Source organism: Triticum urartu, chromosome 3A (assembly GCF_056163025.1).
Source record: "Triticum urartu cultivar PI428250 chromosome 3A, HENAU_Tu73, whole genome shotgun sequence".
Classification (NCBI taxonomy): domain Eukaryota; kingdom Viridiplantae; phylum Streptophyta; class Magnoliopsida; order Poales; family Poaceae; genus Triticum; species Triticum urartu.
In genome coordinates, this window is record NC_141875.1 from 58,676,906 (window position 1) to 58,703,056 (window position 26,151).

Here is a 26,151-nt window from a genome sequence, read left to right on the forward strand (position 1 = left end):
TTGTTCAATCTCGTTACCGGCAAGTCTCTTTACTCGTTCCGTAACACATCATCCCGTGATCAACTCCTTGGTCACATTGTGCACATTATGATGATGTCCTATCGAGTGGGCCCAGAGATACCTCTCCGTTTATACGGAGTGACAAATCCCAGTCTCGATTCGTGCCAACCCAACAGACACTTTCGGAGATACCCGTAGTGCACCTTTATAGCCACCCAGTTACGTTGTGGCGTTTGGTACACCCAAAGCATTCCTACGGTATCCGGGAGTTGCACAATCTCATGGTCTAAGGAAATGATACTTGACATTAGAAAAGCTTTAGCAGACGAACTATATGATCTTGTGCTAGGCTTAGGATTGGGTCTTGTCCATCACATCATTCTCCTAATGATGTGATCCCGTTATCAATGACATCCAATGTCCATGGTCAGGAAACCATGACCATCTATTGATCAACGAGCTAGTCAAGTAGAGGCTTACTAGGGACATGTTGTGGTCTATGTATTCACACATGTATTACGGTTTCCGGTTAATACAATTATAGCATGAACAATAGACAATTATCATGAACAAGGAAATACAATAATAATCATTTTATTATTGCCTCTAGGGCATATTTTCAACAAAACTTAGCTATTTAACTTTGACTGTATGATCTAAATACTTATAAGGATGTTATTACCCAAATTTTCTCCCTATTTACTTGTTGCTTAACAACTATCTATTAGCAAATTATCCGCAAAAAAAACTATCTATTTGCAAATTAACCGGGCAACTATGTTCTCTTCTACCTTTTTCAATGAATCAAGGCCCTAAGGACATGACTTAAAAAACTATCAATTATGTACTCTATGTCTCTATTAGAATATAAAAAGTATAAATTGGTTTTGGATGTTTCTTATGTGAATCATATGAAATCTTTAATACAATTTCATTTTTATATGCCCAATGGTTGTGAAGAGATTTTGTGCCTCCCTTGATTATATGTTTGTGAAAATAAAATTTGATAAATCATCACAACATTTGACATGAGAAAATCTCTCCCAATGGTTTGTGAATTCCATCATATGGGTTTTTTTGCGGGTGAATCCATTAAATGTTGAGTGAATGGGAAACACAAACATTGAAAATAAATTCTGATAAACCATCATAACATTTGGCACGAGAAAAAGTGTGTGTGCATCAATCATCAATGAGCGTTGATTTTAACACAGTATAGACGTAGACGCTCATACGTACGCACGTACACATACTACCCCTATGAGCACCTCCGAGAGACTGGGTCGGCACATCATCTTAAGATTGACGAAGTCGTCACAGACGCCTTCGTGGTCGACGGGGACGTATCCTCCCACTGAATGCACATCACCGAAGGCCTGAAATAAATACAGTAAAATGCAACCACCAATGTCAGTCTAGGATTTGAATCTTATTGGGTTGGTTCCATCACAAGAAATCTAACCATCTGAGCTACGCTCAGTTCGCATAGCTTTGAAATTTTAGTCCAGCCGCATGCTGGAATGATCTGCTTATAGGAATACTACAAGACGGTCTGATCCATTTTATTTTGTAGGGGGTACATGAAAGGTTATGTCACATTTTTTTTTTTTTTTGCAATGGCTCTGTCACAATTTCTTTCGAAGCATCCAAACAATTACTCTTTATAATTTTTTGTATTATTGCACCTTTAGAATACCGTGCATATCCCCCACAAAAAGAGAAGTACCGTGAGATCAAAACGGTATTGAACAGCTTATAGAACAAATGAATGTCCTTATCATCATCACCATCATGGCCATTATTATTTGAAGATAACATGCTCTTTGTGTTGGTTGTGCTTGTACGTCACGAATCACATGGCTGATTGCCTCGTCTGGAGCCGAACAAGTCAACGAATCAGACAAGTGTGACTAGGCCGCATCCGGCTGCCATATGTAGGCACATTATTATTTGGTCAGAGGAAAAACAAGAGAATCATTAGGGTGTTTTTGGCCATAGGAAATCAAGAGAATCATTAGGCTGCGCCGTTTCTGATAAATCATTCTTTGGAAGTCATCCTAACTATACTAAATCCATTCTAACACAAAAACAAACAAGCAAAATTCATGCCGAACGGTGCAACGGATCGATCGCAACTTTGCAACAAACAAAGCATCGACCCAAACATGCTGCAAATGTTTTCCGCGAATCCATGACATCACTCCTACTCTTAGTCTCTACTTCTAATGTCTCAGTACGTAAGTCGTTCGTTCGTTTCGTTCGTTTCCAGCCTTCCAACGATCTCCCCCCACCAGGCGATCTCCCTCCCACCGATTTTTTCCTCCCTCCAAAAACCAAGACCGGTTTTCATTCATGCATCACCAGAACCACACGCCCCATGCCTAGAAAAACCAAATGAACCATTCCATCCTTCCATCGATCCCACCCTTCCATATAAAACACTAATCGTTCCATCCTTCCCTTCCATATACCAGAGGGATCAAATCATATCGAATATTTTTATAACAAAAAGCTTCCATAAACACCAATCTTTCCATCCTCCCCTCCCACGATTCTTTCCATACAGATGCTCCCTCCCGCATTCGTTTATTTCCTTCCAATTATACCAGGATTTTTTTCCAGCTTCTGTTCCTCAAAAAATTTCTCACGATCAAGGCCCCTGCCCTTCCTTATCTACCCACAAATCTCGTGCCCCTCTCCCAGGTCAGGTTCCGGAGCCGGGTCGTCGCCGCGGAGTACGTCGATGCGGAGCCGGAGGGCGCGGCGGACCGGTGGGAGAGGTGGAACGGCAACGGCGAGGCCTTCGGCGACGGCTCGGGCGTGTGGCGCCTCACTGTGGGCGACCGCGGCGCCGGCGAGCAGGAGCCGGAGACGGAGGAGGTGCATGAGTCCGACTTCCTGATCCTCTGCATCGGCAGTTTCAGCGGCGTGCCCAACATCCCAGCGGTGTCCCCAGGCCCGGAGGCGTTCCGCGGGCGGGTGCTCCACTGCATGGAGCTCTCCCACATGGCCGACGAGGACGCCGCCGCGCTGGTTAAGGGGAAGCGCATCACCGTCGTGGGGTCCGGCAAGTCAGCCTTCGAGATCGCCGCCGAGTGCGCCGACGCCAATGGCGCGGGGACGCCGTGCACGATGCTGTGCCAGAACCCTCATTGGCTGCTACCATCGGGTACCTCTACATGAACCAAAGAACGCATTTTATTCTAACTGTTAGTCTGCTATATCCACGAGCTCACTGACGCCAGACCAGCAAGCAGCCCAGATTGAACGGCACTGAGCTCCAAATTCAACCGATTATATAATGCGCCACCCCCACATGATCCGCTACCATATCAATGATTGTGTATCTGTATTTATTTATCTACAAATCGTTGTACTGTTGTGCTTTTGTTAAGCAGATACATGCATGGCAGGGGAAGTTGAGCGAGCATGGCAAAGCCAAAGATATCTTCCTTGGAGCTACCATTTAATTCATAAGATGTCAAGTAATAGCTTGAAGTTTAGGTGATAAAAATGCTAATATGATGATCAGGTCAGGTATAATATCACAGAAAATGTAAAAAAAATATCATTGGAGTTGTTTTCATTATAGTAATCAGAATGCTTTGTCTTGCACCATTATTTGTTGAACATCTTTATTTGTAGGATGTAGGCTGAGTTTCAGAAGATGAGAGTTGAAATGGCTGGAATGAGAACAAAAAAAATGGCAGGTTGGTCTTTACAATTGCAGTTTCAATTCCTTATTTGACTCTAACTCAGGTGTTTCATAGACTTTCCAAAATATCTATTTTTGAACCTTACTGAAGTTGGCCTCTTACTGAGGAAAAAAGTCTATGAATGGATCATCTGAAAAACAAGACGTTACAGTTCCTTAAAATTAAAAGTGAAATTGCTTGCCAAATACAGTAACAGGTAACTCCAATATTTGTTGGAATGAGATAACGTATGCCAGGTGAATATTTGTAGAGTTACCTGTTAGGGTTCTGTTTAGTCTGTTATGTTTCCCTCTAATTTTTCTTATTGCTTAGCTAGGGTAGATATTTTTAGTCTGTTATGTTTTCCTTGATTTTTAATTTTTTTGCTTAGCTAGGTTAGATATTTGTTTCCAGGTGTTACAACATGGCTTAGCACCTACTACATCAACGTTTCTCTGCTCCAATTCTTACCGTCCCACATCTCAAAGAATTTGTGTGGTAGTCCCTATCATGAAAAAAAGTAGAACAATTTCTAGCTTTCATATGCATTTGTTTATGCTGTAATGTTTAAGAATGAAGCATTGATCAAGGCCCCACAAAGGTGATGTAGTGATATCGTGATGTTCTATACGCTAATTGGATGCAGGTGACATGTCTCTCCTTTTCAATTTCTCTTATCGCAGGTTTGATCGGATGGAATTCACACACTTGGATCGAAGGATTTGTGATGTGAGTATATTTGTTCAGAAATACACATTTAAATTTGGTTAGTTTCTCCACACACACACACACACACACACACACACACACACACATGCATAGAACTTTAGCATGTTCTTTTCTTCACGTAATTGTGTTAATAACAGGTAAATCATAACTTTGTGTACTGATGGATGCATAACATAATACGAGTACTTGTTACTTGAGTTTTGTTGACATTCCTTCTCCATGATGTTGTCCTGTCTTAAGTTGAGTTAGGTCAGTGGGTTAGAATATTAGTTGCATACCAGCAAAACTAAAAATCTTATTTGCACATCCATTATAACAGAGCATGTCAATATGCCAATATGTATAAAAGAAAACTCTTGGTCTGGTGGTACGGTATTTGTGTTGCTCCATTTGTTATGATTAATTCTGTTTGAAAAAAAGCATATGTTAATTTCAAGTTTTGAACTAAGCATTACAGATATAATAATGGGCATGGACAAACTTAAACGTCAAGATTTTTTTTAAAGAATGTCAAGAATTAATAGCAAACTATCGGCCAGTTACCAATGCAATAATATATTATATTTTGGATTGACAAAATTATTTATTTTGAGCATGCCTGCAATTCTAATATCCATATGCTGAAATTTTATACTCGCTAAAACTTTAAACCTTCAATATTCTTCTGCATGTTTGCTTGGAATTATACTGGTCCATTAGAGCATCTTAGTTCTCATAAAATACAATATTTATTTTCTAGATATCTATTGATGGTATTCCTATATGTATGCAGATCATTAGTTGTCACATTGAATGGGTATGATCTACAAATTTGATCTGGGAATGAATGGCTATGTACTGGTTATGCCGATAGGATGATAAAGGTTCAGTGTATAGCCTGCATTCCTGTCTTGCAAGTTTAAGTTGAATTCATGTAGTAGTTATCACAACATGTATTGGCACTATTAATTTCTTAGAGTCTTGTCTTTACAGGTGTCTGCAATTTCTGTTGTTTTATGCATCTATTTGTATGATGCAATATGTTCCAGTTTTGGGAATCTTGTTGGACTTAGTTGGACAACTACTGTGATGTTGATGCACAAATACCATAATTTACTATTATCCGAATTGCTTTAGGAAAGGAAGAAGGTGGATGGAGCGCCGAGGAACATGATAAGGAAGGGGTCAGATGAGAGAGGAGAGAAGAGTAGGGTGAAGGACGAGATGGAGGGAAAGAGGGACAAGGACATGGTGAACGGAGTTTCTTGAGGCGGAGGGTGGGGGCTTCTCGGAGGAGGAGATGTTGGACTTCTCATTGTCCTTGCTTGTTGCTGCCTTGCTGGGTAGGGGCCAGTCTGTCCTCATGAGGTTGTTGTGAAATTCCTCACCGAGACTTCAGTGATGCTGGGACAACTCAAGCATGAAATGTTATGGTAGTTTGTTTGGGAAATTGTAAATTCTTGTGCATGTGTGGTAGAGTACATTGGAAAATAAGGTCGGGCAGTGGGAGGATTTGTCAACCAGTTTCATACTCTTATTATAATTGGGGGTTAGGTTAGCATTTTGTACAGCAGCTCACGTCTAAAAGAAAATTTTAAGGTGCTGGCTTGTTATCCCATTTTTCATTAGCACATTGAACCAAATGCAAGTGCAAGCTTATTTTCGTTAAGTTTGCTCTTTCATTGTTCCCGGTTCTCCTTTTGCTAGGACGACAGTTTATGGAATATTTACTAGCTATATTTTGAATGGGAGTTGGTGGTCAGCAGTGGCGGTGGTGTCACATGTTCTCATTTGAAAAATGGATGATAGTAATCATATAGAATTGGAAGCGTCTCAAAGTAACTTTTATGTAGCTTTGTTCCTATATCCAGAACTGTCTTTGTAGGAAAATATTACTGATCAGGATTAAAATCCACTACAAAAATCATCTGATAAATATTTACTAATTTTAATATACGAGGTAGATTTGAGGGACGAGAGATTAGAGCAATATCACGCCCACGACAAGGCCGGGGGACAGGGCGGGTGTATATGATGCCTCGACCTCTTGTGTAGGGCGGCTTAGATACAATGGAGGCGGTGTAATATGCATGAGCGGCACGAGGAATCTCAAGGTACATGTTTAACTTGATCAGTGTTGATGCACTTGAATATTTATGTGTTGCAACATGTACGGGCAATGACCCAGGAGACATCGGATCCACTTTCTTAACTCCGGAGGTGTCACGAGTGGCGCATGCCTCCTCCCCTTTGATGGCGGTGGTGGATCGACACAAACAGGGGGGAGGGATCGGAGCGGGGCGGTTGGCAGGGACTCCTCCTTGGCTGTCCTTTGGGAAGTACGTTGTGAAGGAGAGAGGGCGCCATGGTGAAGATGAGGTGGGTGTATCCCTATTTTAAAGGAGAGGACTCCAGCGAAAAATGTCCCGCTACAGCGGGAAACCGAGCCGGAAAAGGTGGGTCCAGCATACAAAAGGGAAGGATGCGTCGTGGGGTGGGGTTTTTGTGTTGGGACCGCGTGTTGTAGATAACATGGCAGATAGTCCGGATAACCACATTTCTCCATCACATATGGGCTGGATTTGGGGAAGCCCGGATTGTCCATACGGTTGAATTTTGGGGAACTCATTGAGCGCCTGTTTGATATCCGAACATACCCGGACGTATAAGGGAGAAATGAACTTCGACCTTGAAGACCGCTCTTAGCATGTAGCAACGTACGGGCATTCTACTAGTAGGATATAAGTTCTTTGGTTCCCTCCTCCGTTCATGCGTTCCAAGCGAGGCCTTTTTTTAAGCGCTGAAACTCCGGCCGGATTACCCAAATCATCAGGGCGAAACAATTGCGTGACAAATGGCCCTGAGACCACGTCTTGCGTGTTGCTCAAATCTTTTTGCCTCCTTCGTTTACACTTTACAGCGACGAGTCATCCGCGCTGGAATAAATAGTTTGGACAGACAAAGAAGAGGAAATGGACGTATGATGGTAGTATGATGAGATGGGCACATCAGGAGGATGACACGAGATCAGAGACGCGCAACCACTGGGAATGGACGCGACGGCGACGGGCTGCCCTGCGGTCGTGGTGGCTTTCTATAATCAGATCACTTCAGATCGACGAGAGCGACCAGGAGCACCTGGTCAGATGTTGCTTTCAACTAAAGTTTACATGTACTTGATCAAACAGGCCAAGCACAAGAACCACGCCTAACAAACCCATGCTATAAATATATTAGAACGCATACATACATATATGCTATTGGCATTCGTCTAAACTTTCCTTAGAAGATGGCAGGATCCACAATGGCATCCATCAGACCATCAGTGCGTTGGTTGCACGCCAAGGTAGCACTCACACTGATAAATCTATTGGCAATAGAATGTGTTATGCCAACAACTGTTTCAGCTCTGGTTGCAGACAAGGTCATATTTGCATTCCTTACTGAGCTGCTTGTTATCTATACCTACTAATAAAGCAAGGTGCGTTTCTCCGATTTTTTCATCCGTTCATCGTCAAAAAATTATTTTTTTCCCTCTATCCGAGGTGGTACTAAACTTTCGTACTCCATCTGTTGGCAAAGGAAAAACGATTTATGCAAAGTTTTGTACATGCGTTGCGCGCCCTATGGCCCAGTAAAGTCAGCCCATATTTTCCTGCCCCCGTAGCAATAAAAAAATTCTATTTCCCGCTCAATGGGGAAACTAATTTAAACTACGCACAGGGCGCCCAAGACTAGGCAGGCCATTTTTCTATGTGTTCCTATTGCAAGTCTATTTTATTCTTTTTTTCAGAAATTCAAATTTTTTAAAAAAATGTTCGCAATTGTAATTTTTCAATTTTTATTCAAAATTTCGTAAAAAATACAAATTACAAAAATGTGTTCCTACTCTGCAAAATGTTTGGATTTTTTTGTCGTGCCAAAATTTATTCAAATATAAATTACAAAAATATTCCCATTTTTCAAGAAATGTTTGTATTTTTAAAAATTGTTCAACATCTAAACAAATGCATTTAAAAAAAATTCAAATTCGAAAAATATTCTTGTTTTAACGATATGTTTAAAAATTGAAAATAAAGTTTGCATTAAAGAAACACATTTTCTAAAATTCTTCTGCACTTTTAAAACATACTCCCATTTTAAAAAATCACAACTTAAAAAATGTTCATATTTTTATAAGAAGGTTCATGTCTTTAAGAAATGTATGTGCATTTCAGGAAATGTTCCGTTCAAATTTTTGTTCTTGCTTTGTTCAAAAATGTTTGGAATTTTCAAAAGAGCCGTCCATAATTTGGAAAATTGTTCAAGTTGCCAAGTATATTCGGTAGTTCATGTTATGAATTCCACAATTGTGTTCCTATTTAAATATGTTAGAAATTATAATTTTTTGTCATTCCGATTTTTTTTCAGAATATAAAATATTATTCCCATTTTTTGAATTTTTTGGGGGGTTTTCAAAAAATAATTCAAGATTTAAAAATGTTACAAATTAGAATTATTGTTTTAGTGATATGTTCAAAAATTGAAAATAATATTTGCATTAAAAGACAAATTTCTAAATTTCTTCTATATGTTCAAAACATTTTCCCGTTTCCAAAAATTGTTCACAACTTAAAAAACGTATTTTTATAAAACGTTCATGTTTTAAGAAATGTTTGTGGATTTCAACAAATGTTCCATTCAAATTTTTTGTTCGTCTTTTAAAAATGCATGTAATTTGGAAAATTGTTCATGTTGCCATGTATATTTGGATTTCATAGTTATCGGTTTTTGAAAAGTTCAAAAAAAAGTGTCGAATCTCGCGTTGCATTATATTCTTTTATTATATTTATCCTGACCATTGGTTAGCAGAACACGTTTGTTTGAGTGGCTAGCAATATGTGGTCGGGTCTTTGAGGTCGTGAGGTCGATCAATCCCATACTGGACCTGCTCTGCATCCGGCGCATCGAGTTAAGTCGGTTTGTTCAGAATAAGGGACAACATAAGTTATTGACAGTGGTAGCTTCCATGTGGCAATAAAAAAGAATATGCTGGTTAATTATAATTGAAACAAATTATAGGCACGTGTCAATAAAAAAGAATATACTAGTTTGGCCCTAATTAAAGGGTGCCATGTTGAACTAGAGAATACGGACATGTGGGGGTCTTGATCCATTCTTATATTGAGCTAGAGGTATATAATTTTATCATCCCGTTGCAACGCACGGGCATATGTGCTTGTACATACATACGTCGAACAAACAATGCAATTTGGACGGGCCAAGGGCATCTGCAGCAAAATGGGCAGGCAGGCAGGTTGCGGCCGGACACCCCGGCGCTCCTTATTCCGGCGACCGGCCTAGAGCCTTGCTGGCAAGGGGGGCGATATATGTACAATGGACAGAGCACAACCTTCTATGTATGTACATGTCGGTGCAGCGTCGTCACGCGGTTTACGCGGTCAATGTCCTCAAGGGAGGGTAGTCAGTCTTCAGAAACCGTGAGTATTCCTTCTGGGTCATCTGCCCGCCGCTTACTTGGTCAAAGATGCACCTGTAGAAGCTGCAAATGGCAAAAGTCGGCGTAGTTAGTAGTGCGATGCTAGCGGTGACTTGCTAGAGAAGAATAAAAATCTGCTGAGGCAACTACTAGCTAAACTGAAGGAGCTTTAGCCTGTAACAAGAACTGTCCAAGTTTTTCAACTGACTGGTGTAATTTTCTGTAGCTATAATAAATATTAAACAATCGCTAGCAGAAGTGAAAATCAAACGTGTATTGATAGCAAAGGCTAACTGAATTATATGTGCTACAGGTATAATGGCAAACAAAAAACACCCTACGTGTATGTATACATTAGCTGAAATGATAAATCTTGCAATAAATATTTAATCCATCAAGGTGGCTGATGAGTACCTGCCATCCAGGCCAACCATCATTACAGTGTTTTGAGCGCCGAAAGCTACGATGTAACGTGTGACTTCCGGTAAATGGAACTGAGCAAATGACCACTCTGAGCTGAAGTACCTCGGCAGAATCCCTAGAGAAATGCAGCAAAGAATATGTTAATGCCTTGACTAACTGAATTCTCTGGGATGCCAACCCATTATTCTGAACATGCATACAAACTGATTCAACTGGTTATGAAGTGAATCACAAGTGCGTAATAAATGATAAGTAAAACATGTGGTCTTGGCCCTTGCTGCTAGAATTGAGTTTTGTATATACTGTTTTCTTTTCTCTCATAGCAATAGCAATAGCAGAGCAGCAGCTTGCCTGCTTAATGTTTTGAGATCACTACTTACTTCACATCATTTTACGAAATTGACAATAATGTTAATTATTCTATCTTGAGCTAACTTTTCTGCATTAGCTAGACTATTCATCACATCATTCATAAGCAGCATGCAAAATTGTAGAATATTGCGCATCCATTAGTCCTCTGTGAATTGCTAATTGTAATGAGCATTAGGCAAATAGAGTACACCATATGCAAATTTTTGTTAAGTTAGCACTTCATTATGCCAAAAGCTACACAGAACTCTGAAGACCAGATGAGCAATCAAATAGTGCAAGCAGAAGTACCATTCTAACCTTTCATGAAAGACAGTGATGAGCTTGCATTGGATCCAGTGTTTGTTTGTATAAGAGGATCCATAGAGGTAGAAGAATTCTGATGATCCATCCGTGGAGCTTCAAGGGTACGCTGATCATTACTTGAATCTTCACCCGCAACCCTGACTTTTAGACTGAATATATGAACCGTTCCTTTGTCGCTGGACACTGCCAACCATTGCACATTTGGTGACAGTGCAATGCTGTATATCTCGGCTTTATCAAGACCTCTGCGCACCTGCATACCATTTAAACATAAAGATAGTTATATGCCCATGCTAACTATCAACGAATTACATATACTACAAAAAGACTTGTGGAGCCAGCTAAAAGAAGATCTGTGAGGTATGGAGATAAATATGTCTGCTATTTATTCACAAAAGAATGGGATGTCATCAGAGAGCGATTGAAATATTACTCACCTCTTGCAGGCGAGTGCCATCCATCGTGTTAAATATTCTGATTAGAGTACCCTTCATACTTGCCGTTGCCAGCAAGAGACCATCCATAGTCAAGGCCATGCAAGAAATGTGTGAATCATGGGCTGTAATCATCTTTGTCACCTTTAGCCCAAAATGCTCTACCCGAACATGTCCCTGACTCAGCCCAGGACAGGCCAGCACTGAAGTATTGGAATGATGAGAGAGACAGCACAGTCCTTTAGGATTTGACAGGGTCTCTATCTGATGGAGCATCTTCAGATCCGTAAAGTTATAAACATATATCTTTGTCTCAAGGACAATCACAATGTTATCTTTCCCCAATTTTACGGCCCGTACATCAGAGCGGAAGGTAAACTCCCCAATACAGCGGCTCTGGTGATCATCCCAGATCATCACCTTGTTGGGCGGATAATGCATATTGGAGCCGCCACCTACAAGAGCAAGGATGTTGCAGCGGAACAGCATCTCAACTATCCCAAACCCACCACTCTTCAGATCCCTCCTGAAAGTCTCCTTAAAAGGGTCGCAGTTAAAGATTCTGAAGCCATTGCTTGTGCCAGCAGCGAAGCAACCACAATCCTGATTCCAAGAAACCGACAACAGCCTAACCTCCTGGTCATCGCTGCTACCTGCCTCAGCCTTGCTCGTAGGCACCGACAGTGGCCATGTGGGAGGGGACTCGTATGCCATAATTTTCTCTGGGGGATGTAAACCCCGCGATGTGGAGACTTGTGAGCTCATATACAAGCCAGACACACCGAATGAATCGATTCCAAACGCAATGAGCTCAGCTACGCCAAAGGTTGTCGATGTGTAAGCAACAGCGACAACGCACACACACAAGTTAAGTTTTCAGAGATCCTGCAACAAAGAGAAAACATCAGCAAAAGGCAACTAAAACAAAAACATCTTGCACTGAATGTAGTGAGCAAACCATTCAAACTACCTTCCAAACAAAAACAGTAACAATTCAAACAAATGATACAGATCTAGGTGCAATGTCAGCATTTAACACTGTCGAGGATGTGCATATGTACGACAGTCTCATATTATCCTGGGATTACCTAGGGGTGTCACACACTGAACCATGGCGCTTAAAAGCTGCTACAAACTAAAGAGACTGAATTGCTGGATTATCATATTACCGGGCAGTTCTACTCGCGAGCAGAGCCGCCCCACCTAAAACAACCTAGGACCCCAAATCAACTATACGACCGACGCGTATCCTCTCACCATGAATTGTTACCGATACATTCTAAATGGTAAAAATCTCAGCTCAAGCACGCGGGATTCAAACGATTTCAGGTTTCAATCTGTCACTAGAGTGTGAGATCGGCATTGATTTGCCAAGAGATTATATCATCCGACCGCCCAATTCTACCCAGTGCTGCCCCACCTATGACTATGGACTACAGCCAAATCAGCTCCGGCTCCAGCAACCGCTCCGATTCGCCCTGATTAGAACTCCAAATTCCGGCTAAAATCCCCGGGATTCGCGCCCGGTCTCGTCAGCGCCACCGGAACCGCAGGGCATCAATCAAATCGATGGCACCACCTCCCGATCAATCAAGCCGCCCGGCTAGCTTCCCGCGCAAGGGAAGATCTCAATCCCCAAATCGACGTCCGCGGAATGTCCCAGAGCCACGGAAAACCAAATCGGCACGGCACGGTGAGCACGGCAAGGGAGATCCAGGTCTCCGGGTTCCGCGGAGGACGCTGATAGAGAGAGGGAGGAGGAGGGGGGAGGGGCGGACGGCGGTACCTCTGGCGGACGCGGGCGGCGACGCCGGGACGCGCGGGTGGAGGGGGAGACGACGGGGCCGGCCGCGACGGGTGCGCGCGGTGGAGGGGAGGAGACGGCAAGCGAGGACGGACGGAGGAAGGCCGAGTCGGCAAGGAAAGGCGCTTTCTTTCTCCTTTCCTTTTTTCCTTTCGGGATTTTGGGACAGGGGGCAGAATTTTTCTCTGGGAGAGAAAGAAAGAAAAGGATCGGAGTTAATTAATGGAAGACGCAGCTTCTTCCACGGAAAGGATATTGGACGATAATATTACTATCATGTCAGCGTGCAGTGCAATTAAGCTTAATCGGCCTTGATCCAATCCTATTGCCGTCAGTCAACTTTTATTCTCGTTCCGTTCTGCCTATCACATTGAATGGGATCATCAGTTCGACGCACGAACTAGAAGAGAAGATGGGCAAGGCTCTGCTAAACCGAACCCGGTGTGGGGCATTTTATGGAAGCTGAAAATTCCAAGTAAGATTAAGGTGTTTATATGGAAGGCTCTGCATGGTACAGTTCCAGGCATGGCGATTCTTGCTTCGCGACACATACCCGTCTCACCACAGTGCCCTATTTGTCGGTCGGGTCCGGAGAATATTCGGCACTTGTTATTTACATGCACTCGTGCACGGAAGGTTTGGTCTGCGTTCGGGCTCCTGGATATCATTGATGATGCACTGATTGCAGACATGTTAGGATCAGTAATACTTGAGCATATTATTTGCAACCCAAACAGGAAGTCGCCGGTCCTGGGTATGTTAGGATTGCAGGAGTCAGTAGCCGTTGCGTGTTGGTATGTATGGTGGCAAAGGAGGGAAGCAGTGAAGGGCGAAACTGTAGCAGATCCCCCCGGACGGCCTTTGCGATTCAGGCTCTAACATCAAATTTTGGAGTTGTTTCCATTCCAGTAAACCACATGAAATAACGTGGAAAAAGCCAAGCCGAGGATGTTATAAATTAAATACAGATGCTGCTTTCCGCCAAGATGGTTCGGGTGCAGTTGGGGTCGTCATACGTAATAGTGCAGGTGAGGCTGTAGCAGGAGCTGCAAGTCCTTTTCATACGGCCTTTGATATTGCCTCGGCGAAGGCCCTTGCACTGCTAAAAGGACTAGAATTAGTTGAGAAGTTGGGCTGCACCCATATCACATGTGAGTCCGATTCATTGGAGCTCATTCAGGCATGCAATGGGGAGCTGGAGATCTATGGTCCTTATTCTGCGACTTTAGCTGACTGCTTTGCGAGAGCCAAGATGATTGATGGAGTTTTTTTCTCCCATTGCCCTAGGGAAGCCAATCGAGTTGCTCACCTTCTGGCAAAGCACTCTTATGATACTCAGTGTGCATTTGATTGGGATGGAGATCCACCCAATTTCATTCTTCCTTATGTAATAAATGATGTAACTCTTTTGACTGTGAAATAAAACACCGATAGGCTTTCAATAAAAAACTTGTACATGCAGCATCAAACTTTTTGAAAGTCAGAAACTGGTTCGAGCATCCTGTCCCCGGAACCTAGGTCCTAACCGTCGGCAGTCCCCGCCCCTTCCTCACGCTGCCGCCGTAGGACGCAGGACTCCTCGAGCGGTAGCTATTTAGCAGCGACGTGACTCTTCTCCTTCTTCCCAGCACATCGGTTCAGGCGGTGCCGCGTCATAGTTGTGGCATCCCTTCCCTGGCGGTCCAAAAGCTTGGCGCATCATCCTGCAATGCGACGATGCGGAGGGGGCGCGGCGGCCCTTCCTCTACGGCGCAAGCCCGGCTCCGCGAGAGGTGGGGGCGATGATGTGGTCTACTTCAACCTCCTGCGTCGGCTTTGGAAGGAGCCCGGGATCTCCCGCGGCAAGTTGCAAGGCTTCGCGCCCATTTATCTAGGACTCGGGTCTGGATCTCGCGGGCTGACGGGCCCTCATTCCCTATAGGACTCGTTGAAGGCGATGGTGGACATGGTGGATCAATCTGGTTCGAGTTGGGGAAGTTGGGATTGGCGACGAAGGGTGTGTCTAGGACACATCTAGATGTAACATAACTATATCACATCTAAGATGACATCAGCAATGTTTATAGCCTTTTGTTTGTCTTATTTGTTTGTTGGGTAATTATTAGTCCAGCCCAAAATAGCACTGTCCACGCTAGTTGTCCTCTGTTGTTTTTGATCGCTAAAGCCACTCACGTCTAGCATTAACGACGTCTCTAAAAAAAAGGAAAATAATAACGTTAGCGTCAACCTACGAAAAAAGCACCGAAGCATGTACGTCCCCTAAAAACATGTCTATGCGGGCGCCAGATGCTTTCTTCTTCTTCTTCTTTTGCAGGAAAACAATTTTTTTCTTTTCAAAACATGAAAGTGTGTTTGGGGTAAAATACTAATAAAAATGATGAATTTAAATATTATGCACTCATCTGAAAATTGTTCATGAATTTGGCGAGTACAAAAATTGTTTGTGTTTAAAGAAATGTTCACAAGTCTTGAAAATATCTGTGATTCCTTGTGGATGCTAAAACAAAAAAATGGTCGTGAATTTGGAAAATGTTCACAAGTTCAAAAAATGGTCACGAGTTCCAGTAATGTTCCCGAATATGAAACAATGTTCACAAAGTTCAAACGATGTACGTGGATTGATGAAATGGTCAATAACATGAAAAAATTCAAAAGCCAAATGTCCAAGAATATTAAAAATGTTCACACGCTAAAAAAATGTTCATGTGTTCAAAAAATATTCGTGAGTTCCACAAAATGTTAGAGTATTAAAAATATGGTCGAGGATTAAGAAGATGATCAAGAATATGGAAACATGATCACGAGTTCCAAATACATTTACGACTTCAGAAAGTGTTCGTAGATATAAAAAATCATGAACTGAAAAAGATGATCATGGTTTCAAAAAATGCCCGGGAAACAATATCGGCGGATACGAAAAACAGTTCATGAGTTCCAAAAATGGTCGGGGGTTCCAAAAATGTTCACGTATTAAAAGAAATGTCTGACGATTAAAAACAATGGCCCGGAATATGAAAAAATGTTCACATGTTCAATAAATTGTTCTCGCAAAAAAGGAAAAAAAAAGTAGGATCCAATTGTGAGTCAAGGGTGGAGTTAGCAAAACAGGAGTAAGGGCACAGTTGCATGTCGATGGTGGACTTGCAACTGGGACAAAAAATAGTCGAGCCTAGTTGCGAGTCGATGTTTGACTTGCAACTGGGAAAAACTCAACCATATCTGTGAGTCGGTGGTGGACTTGCAAGCGAGGCAGAAATATTTTTTGAACTAGTTGTGACTCGAAGAGGGAACTTGCAAATTGGGGAAAAAGAGTCGGCCCAGTTGTATGCCAATGATGGATTTAAAACTTGAAAAAAAGTGTCGAGCCAAGTTGCGAGTCGATCGTGGACTTGTAGTTCAGTAAAAAAAATGTCGGTCCCAGTTGCAAGTCGAGAGTGAACTTGCAACTAGGGAAAAAATAGGATCAAGAGCCCAGTTTCATGGCAATGTTGGACTTGCAATGGGGACAAAAATGGTCGCCCCCTCCCAAGTTGCGTGTCAAGAGTGGATTTGCAATTGGGAAAAAACGGGTCGAGTCTAGTTGCATGTCGAGGGTGGACTTGCAACTGAGACAAAAAATGGGTTGGGCCTCAGGGTGGAATTATAACTAGGAGAAGAAGCCCCCGGCTGCATGTCGAGGGTGGACTTGCAACTGAGGTGTGTCGGGCCCAGTTGCGAGTCAATGGTTGACTTGCAGTTGGGGCAACTACAAAAAAGTAGGACACGCCCCAGTTGTGAGTGGATGGTTGACTTGCAACTGGTCCCCTACAAACATGCGCCCCCTCCCTAGTTGCGAGTCGATGGTTGACATGCAACTGGGGCCACTACAAAAAAGTACAACGCGTCCTAGTTGCGAGTCGATGGTTGACTTGCAATTGAGGCAACTACAAAACAGTTGGACACGCCCCAGTTGCGAGTTGATGGTTGACTTGCAACTGGTCCCCTACAAACATGCACCTCCTCCCTAGTTGCAAGTCGATGGTTGACATGCAACCGGGGGCATTACAAAATGTACGACGTGTAGTTGCGAGTCGATGGTAGACTTGCAACTGCGCCCCTATAAACATATATCCCCCTAGTTGCGAACCAATGGTTGGCACACAACTAGGGCCACTACAAAAAAGTAAGATGATTCGTAGTTGAGAGTCGATGGTTGACTTGCAACTGGGCCCCTACAAACATACGCCCCCCTAGTTGCGAGTCGACGGTTGACTGACAACTGGGCCCCTACAAACATACGTCCCCCTAGTTGCGAGTCCATGGTTAACTTGCAACTAGGCCCCTACAAACATACGTCCCTCGCCTAGTTGCGAGTTGATGGTGGACTTGCAAACTGGGCCCCTACAAACATATGTCGCCCCCCTAGTTGCTAGTCGATGTTTGACTTGCAGCTAGGCCCCTACAAACATACGTTCCCCTTAGTTTCGACTTGATGGCTGACAAGCAACTAGGGCCACTACAAAAAAGTACGACGCGTGCTAGTTGCGAGTCGATGGTTGACTTGCAAGTGCCCCCCCCTACAAACAAACACCCACCCTAGTTGCGAGTAGATGGTTGACTTGCAACTGGGTGCCTGTAGACATAGGCCCCCCTAGTTGCGGGTCGGTGGTTGACTTGCAACTAGGCCCCTACAAACGTATGCCCCTAGTTGCAAGTCGATGGTTGACGTGCAATTGGGGTAACTACAAAAAAGTACAACGTGTCCCAGTTGCAAGTCGATGGTTGACTTGCAACTGGGCCCCTACAGACAGACGCCCCCCTAGTTGCGAGTCGCAACTGGGGCCACTATAAAAAAGTAGGGCATGTCCTAGTTACGAGTGGATGGTTGACTTGTAACTAGACCCCTACAGCACATACGCCCCTCTAGTTGTGAGTTGATGATAGACATGCAACTCGGGCCACTAGAAAAAAGTACGATGCGTCCTAGTTGCAAGTCGATGGTTGACTTGCAACTTGGTCCCTACAAACATACGCCCCCCTAGTTACGAGTCGATGGTTGACATGCAACTGGGCCACTACAAAAAGTATGATGCATTCTAGTTCCGAGTCGTTGGTTGACTTGCAACTGCCCCATACAAACATGCGCCCCCCTAGTTGCGAGTCGATGGTTAACTTGCAACTGGGGCCCTACCTAGTTGCGAGTTGATGGTTGACTTGCAACTGGCCCCTCCTGCAAACATACATCCCTCCTAGTTGCGAGTCGGTGGGTCACTTGCAACTGGGGCAACTATAAAAAAAATTGATTTTCGAGATGACTAATTGCAAATGAGACAACTACAAAAACTACAAATAGCTCTATTCTGGAGTCGAGGGGTTTACATACAAAATTGGGGAAAAATTGTGAAAAAAACTAGGCAAACACTTGCATATGCAATATACAAAAAGTTTGCCATGGAAAAAAGAGTGCATGAAACTAATAGGGGAAACAAAAAAAGAACGTTCCGTGCCATCTCTGAGCCACATACTTGCTAGGTCTGGTTGTCTCCTTCGGATTCAAAACAAAACAATAGAAATGGAACAATAGGGGAGGGGAGCGACGACTCAAGGGAGGCTGCCATATCGATGTATTATACTCTCGGCTATACCCGTTGTATTCTAAAAAAGCCCAACATAAACAAAGGCAGCACCGGCCCAACAAAAAAGAAAAGAAAGGCAAAAATGGTCCCGCTCCGCTATAGACCTCCCAGCCCAGCAGACTCTGCAACACAGCATGGATCGATCACGACACGGGTGATCACTCGAGCATGAAAAATAAAGACAATATACCGGAGGGCCGGACATCTAGATGTGAGATCACTAAATTTCATCTAGATGTGTTTTAGCAACCCCACTAAAAAATAAACAAAAAGAAACATAAACACGGAAATGACCAAAAAAAACAGATGGACAAAGATGCGCAACAATAGCACGTGAGCCGTGCTAAAAATATATGAATCTTGGAAATTGCATATATATAAAGAGAGGAAAAAAGAAGAGAAAAATGAACACCACAGCCTAAAAACCAAAAGAGAAAAACCAAGCCTAAAACACACAAGAAAGGGCAAAAAAAAAAAAAGACGCCTGCATCCCACGTACAGATGCCAAAGAGCAGCATACAGCAGGTCAACATGGGCAACAAAAGCCAACAATGGCGCCGTGTAACAGGAGCAGGCCGACAACAGTGTAGAGCCGTACACACGCAGCCCACACACAAACAAACCACAGCCGTGCATAGACAACAGCGGCGCTACTTATATACAGTATATATATAGAAAAAGGGACAACAGCCGCTAAAGTGGATTGCCAAGAAAAAAAATGCAGTACGAATCTTAAAGCCTTTAGATCATGTGGTGGAGAGGTTAGATGTGACATAGTTAATTTTCATCTAGATGTGAGTTAGTCTTTCCGAGCGACGAAAGTTATGTTTCGGGTGAAGTCGGAGCCAACGATGGTGACGCCTACGGTGTCAAGTTTACAGTTCTCGGTTCCCCTACCCTGAGGGGGTGCTTCAGTGAAAAACCCAAGTTTGGGTCTACCCGGACCAGATGGTGGCAACACCGATGTCATGTTCCCTCTCGAGGGCATCATCTTGGAGCAGGACCTGGTTGTAGGAACCGCTGGCTAGTGGGTGTTCATGTGGTAGTCATCGTTTGCAAATTGTGTGGCAATGCCTATGTGCATGAGCGATGTCGAGGTTGAGGCATGTCTGCGATGGCTGCCTCTACAACGTGTCTATGGTATTGCCGCGGTTTGTTCTTTACAGTAAGTTGGAGTTGCGCCGACAGGATCCCAACAACGGCGATGACAAGCGGCAGGTCGCCCGCATGGTTATCTCCTGCAGTACCAACCTTGCACATTCCCTTCGTAGCTCGCCCATGGATTCGGAGCTGCCTTGTCGGCACCGAGTGCGGGTGTGGCCGACTACTTGGCAGGTCTTCTATGGCTTCACCCGCCCATCCTCGCCACGAATGCTCAGAATGCAACTTCAATCGCACATTGGCGGAATGATATGACCTCCTGTCTTGAAGGAAGGGCCAAAGACTGTTGCATACACCGCTTGGAACGTTTGGAAGGGACGAAATCGACGTGTGTTTAAGCACAAAAACCTACAGGAAACGGCACTCATGCATCTCATCAAGCAAGACACCATCCTCAATTCTCTCCGCCCGTTGGCTCTCAGATGCTGACAACTCCCCTGAACCTGAGCCAGATTGACCCATTTCTTCTTCTCCTTTTTCGGTGCGGGATACCCTTGTCCCAGCCTTTGTAATGCGACTTGTGTTTTGTTTTTCTCCTGCTTAATATATTCAGGCAGTTCAACTGCAAGTTCCTCGAAAAACATTGTTGCAGTGAGGACGTTGTTGATAGTTGCCAATGCCAAAGCCGGAGTCGCTTCCTTGAGGAGAAGTGACGATGATGCTTGTGCTGCCTCGGCCATGCTTCTCTTGGTTTATTTGAAGCACAGGAATTTCGAAGCAAAGTGCATTTTACAACCCAAAGTCAAAACTCCCACAAGTAGCATTCGGGCTGGACAATTGCTTTAAAGTAACATAATGGGGAAAATCTGCACATTTTGCTGAAAATTGAAACAACAAGCCTAGGAATGTGTCACTGGTGTTCATGTTGGTCGATTAGTTAGGGATTAACATACCTGCCTTCACATAAACTAGGAAGGGACCAGAGATTATTTCTCAGCGGCTCAGGTACTTCATGCTTCAGCTACTGCCATAATTACACTGCCAGAAAAAACACGGCACACCCAAAGCAGAGTAGTTCCCAGTACGTCTTACCTTCTGGAGCTGATCCAAACTCTTCAACTCAACCAGGGTTCAGAGAGTTCACCAATCTGCCGTAACTGTCAGCCTGTCACAATCTCAGAGTCTATATAACAATGGTCCATTGTTGAGGAAATCGTTAACTGGTAGCTGCTCGGTTGGCTAGCGAGTAGGGGATTAATCGGCTAATCGACAAGTTAATCGGCCATTTAATCCATTAATCGGACGATTTTTCGGTTTATCGGCTACTCGGTGACCCTATGAGTAGGGATTAATCCGCAAGTTAACTGGTTAATCGGATGAATTCTTGAACAGGGCAATGGTCTATATATACTCATTTCTATTTATGTAAATCGTAGTAGGGTAAGATTTCTTATAGCCTATACAGGGGATAATATGCACACATGGGAACAAACACACTCATGCACCCTCCACCTTCAGCTGGGAAGGGGGCGTTGGGATCCGTTCAGCGCCTCACCGGGCCGCTCTGCTCGCGAAACACGGACAAACACAACGCACGCACTCACACCTATAACATCTGCTTTCTTATCTGCACAGCGCAAAGCAAGCGAGGTTCCCTGCTGGCTGTTTGCGGCCTAGAAAAGCTGGAAAAAGAGGCTTGTCGAACCGTCGCCGAATGACCGGAGGTCTGCTGGCTTCACCAGTGCCCTGCACAGTGGGCAGGTGCGCTCCCTCTCAAACCTGCCATCATCCAGAAAGACGTTAGTACAAAGGAAACGCCAAGAGATACTCAGAGTGTTGAGATCATGAAACAAAACTGTAACTAGAGTGGAGTGGACGGAATGTCTGCGCGTTACCATTCAGAGACACAATCTTCACAGAAGACATGTTTACAGCGCAAAAGAATGGGGACGTGCATCTTCTCTTGGCATATAGCACACATATCTCCAGCAGCAGCAACCTGAGTGCACACACGCCGCATCGGTAGTCAAGTTACATGAAAGATGCATGCCAAAAGTTCCACTACACAATGCATATTTTCACATGCCATCGTTACTTATAAACATTCAGTAACAAGTGACAGCCAACAGCTTCTTAGTGTCTAATAAAGCATACAAAATTACCTGCTCACTCGTTGCATATGAGCCATAATGAAAGTCTTTATGGGACAATGCTCTCAGTGATGTAAAAAATGATTGAATCTGCCAAGCAAAAAGGTAAGTGTTAGAAGGCATCTGCTCAGTATCACTGCTAAAATTGCATAGGAAGGTATATCACCTTTTCCACAACAGATGTCAACTTGAACGTAAGATATAGTCCAGTGGTTAGCGAGGAAAATAGGCTCCCATACTCCTTGTTCAGGAAAAAGCGATACCATACAGGAGCAGGCAATAAGGCACGGTACAGAAGTAGAAAGTATTCCACAAGTGTTAACATTTGACCCTGAACAAAAAGGCAAAATTGGTTATGGCTCCCTGATTATACAGAAAAACAATAGCACTGCACCTGGAGCTATAAGGAAAAATACCAAGATACATCACAGAAATCTAGGATTACAAGCGTTACCTGCCTACGATAGCTACGGCCCTTGGTGTTCCTGTAGTACATTAGCAGTATGCACTTCACAATCATAGCAGTTTGGCGCACCATTGTATCTGAACAAATTTTAGAAGAAATCGAACACGATTACAAACTTCATGAAGAAAGTATCAGTTCTAGACAGTTTGGTTAATTTAATCTATGTTATCCACTGAACATAGATTTATATACTTGAAGTATAGAGATGCACCACCACTTATAAATAGAAAACAACCTAGTTTATCTCTACATATCCACATTCAACAAATCCGATGAACTTTTGAGCCAGTTAACACCATTAACATTTAAAAGGACCCTAGTACCGGCAATTAAACGTTTTCAGGCCATATGACGTCCACAGAATGAACTTAGAAGCAATACAAGTGGCAACGATTAAATATGTTCAAGCATCATAGGTAAAAATAACATACCATTCACTAGGATTACAAATATTGCATGCCAAAATGGTGGTATATCTTTTGGAGGAAGCATGACCAGAGGTCTGATAAGATCACCATTCTTGTAACACCAGTACACTCCAGATACATGAACGACAAATAATATTGTAATCCCAACAAGAATTAACATTTTTCTCTCCCCCTGCATCAAGCAGAAGAAAAGAAGCGAAGTTAGCCAGATGGTAACAGGATCATAGTTAAAACACTTATGCACAAATGATAACATCAGCAAGCATCCTCATACAAGGAACATACATAGCTAATAGATTTTCGTGACTTCAGAAGATGAAGATAAAGGAAGGGGCATGAAAGATACTTACAAGCTACAACTACCTATACAAATAGAACTCTCTCGCAATTCCAGGAACCAATTAGTTGCTGCAATAATGATCAAACTAATGGACCGCATGTAATCATTTCCATTTGGAATTTCTTTGGTGCAGGGTAAGGGCATAAACCAACAAAGATATCCAATTAATTTACCTTACAGTCAACAGGACAACACAATTCATGCAAAGAAGAACATGGCATACAAAGGCATGTAAAGGTAATGCGTGAATACAGAAAATTCATGAAAATGCTCGATACAATCTGGAGTATGGATGGTTGCAATGGATTTCATAGTGTTGGCTGCCCAGCTTTTGGTGTGTTTTTAACTTCCTGAACTCAAAGGTGGATGGCACGGTGTGATTTCGTTTTCTATGAAAATGGAACAGGGGCTTTTGCCCTGTTAATCTATAAAGCACTCAACGCAACAATAATGTTACCATGTAAGCACGCAAAAAAAAATATCACCATCATATTTGCTCAAAGATGTGCTGAACTGAAACATTTTAATTAGATATAAACTATAACACTAAGCAACATGATTGCATACAATGAGTTGGACTTATTTCATTAATCGATACTCTTTAGTCTTTAGTTCTTACACACTAAGCTTGGGGTAAACTACACCAGAGCCAAAAATTTCAGCAAAACGGGCACAAAACCTACCTTTAGAGCAGTCTGCTTGCGCAGGATGTCATTGGACTTGAACATCACGGCAGCAATCCAGATGGTGACAAAGAAACCTGCATGAAACAAACCAGATCAGTCCACGGTTTCTCAGTGATCCCAACGTTCACAAATAAACAAATGAAACCATAAGTCCCACCCACGATTTTTCACAAGATAAACGAATGCGGTCATACACAGACGACAACATATCAATTTGCACTGGTGGATCATGGATTTAAAATAAACAGAGGGGCAGGGGGAAGGACCTTGCAGGTGCTGTCTGATGAAGACGACGAGCAGCAGCAGCGTGAATGGCAGTATCTGCTCCACCCACCTGGCCACCTGCTGTATGTCGTACCTCTGGTATGAGGAGGAGGAGTCGGCGCCGGCCGCGGCCGCCGGCGCGGAGGGTTGCGCCCCTCCCGCGGCGTCCCCCTCCTCCTGCACGACGGCCCCGTCGGTGGCCGCCGGCCCCACGATCCGGATCGACACCTCGCCGCCCCCGGCGGGCGGGTGGTGCGGGCCGGGGTCGGCGCGGAGGACGCCCGAGTACTCGAGCAGCGCCGAGAGCGGCGCCTGGATGAAGCTGGAGGCGGAGAAATGCACGCCGTAGCGCCTGGAGGGCACGGCCGCGGAGGCCTGGGCCTGCGGCTGCGTCTGGGGCCGCGGCGACGCCGGGGGCGTGGTGGTCGGCGTCGTCGTCCGCGGTGGTGGCGGCGCGTCCATCATCGGGCCGTCGGCCGCGGGGCCGGGTCGCGACGGCAGCTTCCAGGGGCGCCTGCGGCGGAAGAGCGCGGGCGGGTCGGCGGCGGCGTCGCAGGGCGGGGGCGCGCGGAGGCAGGCGGCGAGGCGGAGGCGGAGGCGGCGGAGGGGGCTCGCCGTGGCCGTGGCGGCGTCGGGTTGGTCGGTTGTCGCGGTCGCGGTCGCGGTCGCGGCGCGAGGAGTTCGTTCCTGGAGAGAGGCTTTTGGTTTTGGGATATTTCCTCTGCCCCGTACGCCACGCCTGCCCGCCTTTCCGATCCTTCTCCCTCCCTCGGGCTCGGGTTCGGGCGTGGGCGTGGGCGTGGGCGTGGGCGCGGGCGGGTTATGTTTGGGCGAGGCGAGGGTGACGTGGCCGCGGCGGGATGGGGATCCGCCGTCTGCCTCTGCGTCGCTCCTGTCCGGCCTCTTTGGTTGGCTCAATTGATTAATCATCACCATGTGTCTGGTTCAGACTTTGTATTAGGACCTGATTAATTGCATAATCTGTCGGCGTCGCTACTAGAAGGACTGGTTCTTAGCTAAAAGAAGAGAAGGGTTGGTTCTGCGAGTCTTTTCTCGCCCGTACTGCTGGACCAGCTTAGGCATTAAGCACAAAAAACATGTATTTCGAACGGGCAATATTGGATTTATGCTCCAGCCAACTCATCCAAAAGTCCGAACCGATGGAGAGATACGGGAAATATATTTCAACGGGCAGTGCAATGGCGACGCTTCTTCTTCGAGCCGGTTCTCGAGTCCCAATCCTCGTCAAGTTCATTAGTTGGGACGGGCTAGACGGTGCTCCAGCATAGATTCCTCGGGGCGGCAAGGTTAGGATTTCTCGTCATGCATATGCGGCGGCGGGGAGATTTGATGTCGGGTTCGATGATGACAACCATGACTCTGGGGCGGTGGTCCTTAAGAGCAAATGCACAAGGACATTCCGGGTGTCATCGACAAGGTTGGGTCGGCTCAGGTGGGAGTGACAACGGCGGCACATCGGCAACTCGTTCTGCCGGTGGCAGCAGCTACTCGGTGGTTCAAGGACCATGATGTAATCTGCGATGTTTCGTACTTTTGATAAATTTTTATAATAAATTTGAGTGATCTTAAAAAAAAAATTAAGAAGAAGAACTAGCAGTAGTATTAGCTCCCATGTCGAACCAACGGAGCGAGTGACCCGGCCAGTCCACCTATAACCAAACCAAGGCCCATACGCCATGCCGGAAACACTTGTTTAACGACATGATTATTTAGTACACCATCTTTCTTAGACTAATTCAGTTTAGTAACTGTGTCTCACATACTCCCTCATTTTAAAATGTAATGCATATTTTGTTTTTTAATGTTAGACATGTCTATGTTTGGCCAAATTTAATGAAAAAGTATCAACATTAACAATACAA

General features: G+C 44.3%; 3 protein-coding genes across 3 annotated transcripts; 1 reads left to right on the forward strand and 2 right to left on the reverse strand.

Moving 5' to 3' along the window:
• The first annotated feature begins 2,191 nt into the window (after positions 1–2,191).
• LOC125542785 (putative flavin-containing monooxygenase 2) lies at positions 2,192–6,006 on the forward strand. Its single transcript, XM_087514777.1, has 5 exons — positions 2,192–2,237; positions 2,513–3,169; positions 3,399–3,710; positions 4,379–4,424; positions 5,197–6,006. The coding sequence occupies exons 1-3, from the start codon at positions 2,192–2,194 to the stop codon at positions 3,506–3,508; spliced, it is 813 nt and encodes a 270-aa protein (XP_087370903.1). The 3' UTR covers positions 3,509–3,710; positions 4,379–4,424; positions 5,197–6,006.
• A 3,536-nt stretch (positions 6,007–9,542) lies between these two features.
• On the reverse strand, positions 9,543–13,404 carry LOC125542786 (autophagy-related protein 18d). Its single transcript, XM_048705958.2, has 5 exons — positions 13,201–13,404; positions 11,418–12,299; positions 10,975–11,233; positions 10,297–10,420; positions 9,543–9,945 (listed from the first exon to the last, which is right to left on the reverse strand). Exons 2-5 carry the CDS (start codon positions 12,177–12,179, stop codon positions 9,837–9,839), a joined length of 1,254 nt encoding a protein of 417 aa, XP_048561915.1. The 5' UTR covers positions 12,180–12,299; positions 13,201–13,404; the 3' UTR covers positions 9,543–9,836.
• Positions 13,405–21,331: 7,927 nt separating this feature from the next.
• Positions 21,332–25,240, reverse strand: LOC125542787 (uncharacterized). Its single transcript, XM_048705959.2, has 8 exons — positions 24,271–25,240; positions 24,002–24,078; positions 22,982–23,150; positions 22,539–22,627; positions 22,251–22,415; positions 22,097–22,174; positions 21,830–21,933; positions 21,332–21,713 (listed from the first exon to the last, which is right to left on the reverse strand). Exons 1-8 carry the CDS (start codon positions 25,202–25,204, stop codon positions 21,608–21,610), a joined length of 1,722 nt encoding a protein of 573 aa, XP_048561916.2. The 5' UTR covers positions 25,205–25,240; the 3' UTR covers positions 21,332–21,607.
• Between the last annotated feature and the right edge of the window lie 911 nt (positions 25,241–26,151).